Here is a 7307-nt window from a genome sequence, read left to right on the forward strand (position 1 = left end):
GTACGATAATCTTGACAGCCACGTAAAATCACATAATTTGACATAATATCCACGTGTATGTTGTGTGTGGCATCTTACGTAAAGCTAATTTAATTCAGATTACTCATTTCCGACTAAAGCACTTTTCAAATTGTTCAGAAGGCAACCTGCCACCTCTGTTTGGCTTAACGCTGGCGTCTGACTGAGTTATGAGCTTACAGTTCATTTTGGAATCGGCCACCTGCCAGAGAATTCCCTCAACAAAAGGTTTTTTTCCCTTGTGTGACGAGCCAGACGGATGTCGGGGACAGTCCTTATGTGTGTGAAGAACAGTAGCCTGTGGCTCAAACTAACAGAACACAAGACCATTCAACTCGAGTTTGACCTCCTTCTCTTCTCTTCTCTTCTCTTCTCTTCTCTTTTCTTCTCTTTTCTTCCCTCTCTCAGGTACAGTATCTCCTACATCCCATTTGCCAGGTAAGGAGAACTATTTTTCTAACTCAATGTTTTTCTTTTCTTTTCTTTTGAAGTAAACATCAAACAAACAGACACCACAATGCATATATGTTTTGCATAGTACATACTTCTGATTAATGTACGTAATTACAGGTTCAAATCCGGAAGCTAAAGCAGTTGGTGCTGGTTTTGCTAATTTTCCAGCTTTATAATCAGTGCTAAATCCAATCTCCCTCTTTATCCTGCGATTAATATTTAGCTTCTCGTGTAGATGCCCAGTCCGCACATGTGTGCTCGTTACATCTGCAGGGTTCTGCCGTAATTATGCCCTGTGTTTTAAGGCCACCCTATGGAACTAGATTTACAGCCCTAATTGACATACCAAACCCACTAATTGCATCACTTTGCACAAATGGCAACGTGTTAGCTCATAAAACACACACACACACACACACACACACACACACACACACACACACACACACACGCTCTCATGTGGAGAGACTATAGGGTTCAGGGTGGGGCTGAGGATGAGTGCGTAATCCATGAATGAAAACATGTTTGTATTTACTCGTGAACGTTTACTCGCACGCCTGTTGTCCTCCACCATATGGGCCCTAATCCCGGGGAAGACCCCGTCACCACCACCACCATCACCAGCAGCCAGCAGCCGCCACGATAGCGCTTGTTTGTCTCCCATCCCATCCCCTGTCCTCTGTTCAGTGTGTGAGGGTATTTAGTTTTAATGCCTCTATGGCACGAGGCCAGCAGTGGTTTAAGGGTTAAAAAATGAGAGATGTAAATAGCGCCGCTCGTAAGCGGATGCGTGTTTTGGCGCCAGCTTCATTCTGATTGGTTGGGATCAGTTGTTTTTCTCTTTTTTTTTTTTTTTTTTTCCACTGTTGTTTTCGTGGTGGTTGGTAGCTTGTTCACAATGATGAGCAGGATGATGATGTTTTTTAAGGGGGAGTGATGGGAGTTATTTGTGTGTGTGTGGGGGGGGGGGGGGGGGTGTAGGTAAACAACTGAATGCTGAGGGAACAGGTTTCCTGGCAGCAAAGACCTGACAGAACAACACAAACCATAACAGAAGAGTAAACAAAAACACTTCACACCTCGACCACATGCTGACCACGCCCTGCCCCAACCCACATACACACACACACATGCTCTCTCTACCCCACACACACACACACACACATGCTCTCTCTACCCCACACACACACACACACATGGCCGATGCTCTCTCTACCCCACACACACACACACACATGGCCGATGCTCTCTCTACCACACACACACACACACACACACACACACACTCATGGCCGATGCTCTCTCTACCCCACACACACACACACACACACACACACACACTCATGGCCGATGCTCTCTCTACCCCACACACACACACACACACACACACACACACACACACACACACTCATGGCCGATGCTCTCTCTACCCCACACACACACACACACACACACACACACACACACACACACACACACTCATGGCCGATGCTCTCTCTACTCCACACACACACACACACACACACACACTCATGGCCGATGCTCTCTCTACTCCACACACACACACACACACACACACACACACACTCATGGCCGATGCTCTCTCCACCCCACACACACACACACACACACACACACACACACACACACACACACACACTCATGGCCGATGCTCTCTCTACCTCAGAGGTGGCCAGAGGTCCTTTCCCCCTTTCTCTGCTCATGTCGGACCCCTCCCTTTCGCCCGAACTCATCACACACATGGGCCCCTAATGTGTCCTGACAGCTAGGGACCCCCGCCCCCCCTGCCCCCGCCAGAGGCGCTCTGGGGGCTGTCTGGGGCGGGCTGGTATGGCCGTATTGAGATCTGATGTTTCCTCATTTGGTTAAAGCTCTCCTGGAGGCCCTTGTGTTCCGGTGAGATCTACTGGCTAGTCTTTGTTCGGCTGGCGTGACGTTTTTAAACACTCACACACACACACACACACACCACACCTCTTTTCTAATGTGTGATTTCGTGGACAGTCTTCCCCTGTATCAGTAGACATCCCCTAGATCTCCTGTGTCTTCAGAATTGGTTAGTTAGTGTGTGTTACCCTTCAGTGTAAAACAGGGTTCCCGCGGGTCCTTAAAAAGTCTTAAAATGTCTTAAATTAAAATTCGGGTAATTAAGGTCTTAAATTGTCTTAAATTTCACGTAAAGTTGCTGTAGGTATTCATTTTTTTGCCGGTGCGCTTAATGACGATGAGAAAGCACAGTGGCGCATCGTAAAACATCTCATAGTTGATTAATTTAGTATTGTGTGAATTGAGTCTCCGCAATTTAATAGCTGTTTACGGTCGGTCGGCTACAGACGCTGACGTCAGGCTGCGTGTCGCCATTACGCGGTTGTCGATGTAAGGTTCAAAATGCAAAGAAGATGGGAAAGTGCAACGCATATTTCGGTGCTTCATTTTGGTGCCTGAGCCAATTGAACACGGTCGCTAGGCAGATTCCATGGGGCACATGTAAAACTGCCCCAGCTCCCAATGTAAACGTTTTCCTGTGTCGCTCACGCTCATTGGTGTTTTCATAGCAACAGTCTTATGACAGTGAAGAGCAGGCAGCATTTCACAGAACAAGCACAAACAGAACTAGTCAATCAACCTTTTAACAGAGAAAATACCGAAAGGTAAACGGTCAAAAGTGTCACTGTATTTCGCACAAAAAGATTAAAACATCGCGACGTGCAGCAAATGCAACAAAACAATTGCGTGAAAAGAGGGGAGAGAAGGCAAGAGTCAACGGCAGATCAGCAACCGAAGACTGGAAAATAAACGGAGATGACAGCTAAACGTAGTCTCTTAAAGGGGCAGTACACATTTTCTCGTACTCAGTGTGTTCAAGTAACAAGATTAACTATAAACAAGATAGAAAAGATAGGTATAAACAAATCATAAAATGGTGAAATTTCATGAAATAAATGCAAACAAAATAATACATTTTTGACTCCAATAATACTATTTTTGCAAAAGAAGTTTGAAGCTGTTTTTTGTATTTATTTATATTTATTTAAGTATACTATAAACTGTTGTTTACAGTTAATATAATGTTCATAGTTTGAAGCTGTAGTTGGAAGCCAAGTGTTTTGTATGTATTTATATTTATAATATACTTTAAACAGTTAATATATTGTTCAATTTGAAGAAAAAAAATTGCCTTGGCAATAAAAAAAGCCTTTCTTTAATGTCGTCAATCGTCGCTTTGTGCTTTAAAAAAAGTATCGGTTCAGGCACCGTTTATGCACCGGTATCGTTTTAAAAGTATCGGTTTAGCACCGGTATCGGGAAAAAACCCAAACGATACCCATCCCTACTAACGACGATACAAGTTCAGACGCCACCTCTCAGTCGGCTGTAACAAGTTTCATTTCACCGCCAGACACTCAAAAGGCAGAGGTACTGTGGGTTCTCCATACTGTGACGAGGCACAATTCATTGAAATCTAACGATGACATACGTGGCGTCTTTGCTGCCATGTTCCCCGATTCGCAGCTTGCAAAGTCATTCACCTGTGGTGAAAAAAAAACGGCATATGTCGCCAAATATGGCATCACTTCATTCATCAAGAAGGAGCTATCGTGCTGCGTTAGTGAGAAACTATATGTTGTCATGTTTGACGAAAGTATGAATAAAACGACAAAGAGCAAACAAATGGACCTTCATTTGCGATTCTGGACTACTGATGATGAATTTGGCATGTTACAAAACAATGGACCTCTCTATTCATTGGTTTCTCTCATGAAGTCATGTGATAACATTAATGTTTTCAAACAGTTATTATTTTCATTATTCGATATGATTCCTTCATGCAATGCATTGTGTTGTTTTGTGACATTTTTGGGTCTTAAATTATATTTGTTGAGGTCTTAAAAAGCATTACATTTTACTTTTGAAATGGTGCAAGAACCCTGTAAAAGCCATCAGTCCAAATTCCTATTGTGCATTGACACCATATTTATCTCCTTAGTGTGCACCTTTGGGTTGGTAGTCAGGGCGCCCATTGCACGGCGGTTTCATCAGCTAAACTCAAAATGTGTCTTCTTATCATCATTTATTCATTTAGTGATTTTTTTTTAGTTCAGCACTTAGGCTCCAGTGTTTACCTAGAGAGAGCTGTGTAGGACCTAATGGATATTGTGTGTGTGTGTGTGTGTGTGTGTGTGTGTGTGTGTGGGTGTGTGTGTGGGTGGGTGTGTGTGTGAGAGAGAGAGATGAATGAACAGCGTATCAGGAGGGATGGAGTCACCAGTTTCCCCGTCAGCCTCCTCCTCCTCCTGCCCTCCTTCGCAAACCTGCCTCGCTCCTCCCCCTTTCCTTTTAACCTTGACTTGGTTAACACCTCCTCCTCTTCCCCTGAATTTGGAGTGAGCCAGTGAAAGTCTGCATAGCAACACATGGCGGAGTGACAGAGGCAGAGAGAGAGAGAGAGAGAGAGAGAGAGGGAGGGAGGGAGGGAGGGAGGATGAGAGAGAGAGAGAGAGAGAGAGAGAGAGAGAGAGAGAGAGAGAGAGAGAGAGAGAGAGAGAGAGAGAGAGAGAGAGAGAGTAGGCACAGGGGCGGGCAAGGAAGACGCTGTGACCTTGTTCTGCTGTTGCCGTGGCGACTGCCGAAGTTGCATCATCCTCATGCTCCGTACCTGTGAGCGATGGAGGGGGGGGGGGGGGGGGAGTGGTACCGAACGGTCCAACCCTCTGAGCATGTGCTGCTTCCCGCCAAAACCCAATTAAATATGCAGGAGCTCCGCCCCCTGCTGCCGCCGCCACAACAAAGAAATCACCAGAAGCATCAAAACAACCCTTATTTACAACCCTTATTTACAACCCTTATTTACAACCCTTATTTACCGTGTTTTTATTAACACACATTTCAAACCCAGCACTGCTGCTATAGTCTTCTCTGTAGTTTGACACACTTATAGCATACAATAACGTGGTTTAGTGTTCTCTGTAGTTTGACACACTTATAGCATACAATAACGTGGTTTAGTCTTATCTCTAGTTTGACACACTTATAGCATACAATAACGTGGTTTAGTCTGCTCTGTAGTTTGACACACTTATAGCATACAATAACGTGGTCTAGTCTGCTCTCTAGTTTGACACACTTATAGCATACAATAACGTGGTTTAGTCTGCTCTGTAGTTTGACACACTTATAGCATACAATAACGTGGTCTAGTCTGCTCTGTAGTTTAACACACTTATAGCATACAATAACGTGGTTTAGTCTGCTCTGTAGTTTGACACACTTATAGCATACAATAACGTGGTCTAGTCTGCTCTGTAGTTTGACACACTTATAGCATACAATAACGTGGTCTAGTCTGCTCTGTAGTTTAACACACTTATAGCATACAATAACGTGGTTTAGTCTTATCTCTAGTTTGACACACTTATAGCATACAATAACGTGGTTTTCCTGTCCTGCTTTCTCCTGGTCCGGCTCAGTTTAATGAAACCAGCTCTCTCTCTCTTTTTCTCTTTTTCTCTTTTTCTCTCTCTCTCTCTCTCTCTCTCTCTCTCTCTCTCGTTTTTTTGTCTGTCTTGCAGAGATGCAGTCATGAAGTGCTTCACCACCTGTTTGAGTTAAAGAGGTTCTCTACAACAGTTTGACCTAAAGACTGGTCCCAGTATGCAAACACAGAGTAAATATGTAAAATATTGTTTTTTAATATAAAGAGTTTATCTTTTTTCTCATTTTTTCAATATGCTTAAATCATCTTCTTATCAAGTGTGTTTCTTGATAACTAACATTAATGTGAGGCTACACCATTGTGTAATACACAAAAAAACATGTAATACCTAAATTTCTTCATTTTCATTCTGTGTTCTATTATATGTGGTCTTTTGTGTGAGGATAAGTTTGAAGACATGCTTTTTTTTCTGCTGGACTGTCAGATTTTATATTCTGTGTATGCTGAGCGGATGGAGAGTGCTTTGATTTGCCTTATCTAATCAGGTGTGTTAGTCTGTGTCTTAACAGTGAGGTGCCTTGTGTGTCTGGCCTGCTTCTGCTCAAATTATTCATGGCCATGTTGATCTTTTGTACAGAGGAATGAATTTTTACACGTGTGTGTGTGTGTGTGTTTTTCCTGTGCTTCCATAAATAAACCAAGAGCTCTTCCATTGAATGCATTGAAGCACTCCAAGCATTAAAGACATTCTCTGAACCCCACACTGCAACACGGCTCATCATTCACCTCTTCTTATTTTCTTCAAGACTTGCATTTGTTGTTGTTTTTGTTGTCCTACGCTGTTGAGGAGCAGCAGCAAGTCAAAAAAATAAGGAGTGATTGCATGTGGGCACTTTGTGGGGGTCTAGGAATTTTCCTTCAAGAGACGTTTGGACAATTGCCCCCGCCTGAGGCAACCGTGTGACTCCGCTGCCATTCTGTCACTCAATGGCACGCCACATTAGACAGCACACCCCCCCCCCCCCCAAAACCCCCCCGACCCCAGAACAAGAGCTTCCTCATCGCTCATGAAAGCACTCCTGTATTTAACAAACATGTGACAATGAGATCTTGCACCCCCCCCCCCCCTCTTTTCTCCCTCTTTTAATCATACGCCCTATGTTGCCGTGATCTGCCCCAATTTGCCCCAATTTGCCCCCACGCGCCGCAGTGATCTAGACATGACCTAATAACCCAGTGCGCCTTTTCACGGGCTTGCCTTGCCGTTCTGTTTTCAAACGGCTCCGGCGCGCAATGAAAGCGATTCCATAGATGCAGTTGCCATGACGACGGTGGCCGCGGCTGGCAGCGCTCGGCGGAGCGACCCTCCTCCACTGTGGCG

The 7307-nt window shown here is 44.3% G+C and overlaps 1 protein-coding gene across 1 annotated transcript in view; it reads left to right on the forward strand.

Annotated features, from left to right (window-relative positions):
- LOC122129329 (vesicle transport protein SFT2A-like) overlaps positions 1 to 6687 on the forward strand; it is a 20856-nt gene extending 14169 nt beyond the window's left edge. Inside the window, exons 7-8 of the mRNA XM_042704323.1 lie at positions 427 to 456; positions 6063 to 6687. Coding sequence (XP_042560257.1) covers positions 427 to 456; positions 6063 to 6102 — 70 coding nt within the window. The 3' untranslated portion in view covers positions 6103 to 6687. The remainder of the gene's footprint in view (positions 1 to 426; positions 457 to 6062) is intronic.
- Positions 6688 to 7307: the final 620 nt, after the last annotated feature.

The sequence above is a fragment of the Clupea harengus genome, unplaced genomic scaffold, assembly GCF_900700415.2.
Source record: "Clupea harengus unplaced genomic scaffold, Ch_v2.0.2, whole genome shotgun sequence".
NCBI lineage: Eukaryota > Metazoa > Chordata > Actinopteri > Clupeiformes > Clupeidae > Clupea > Clupea harengus.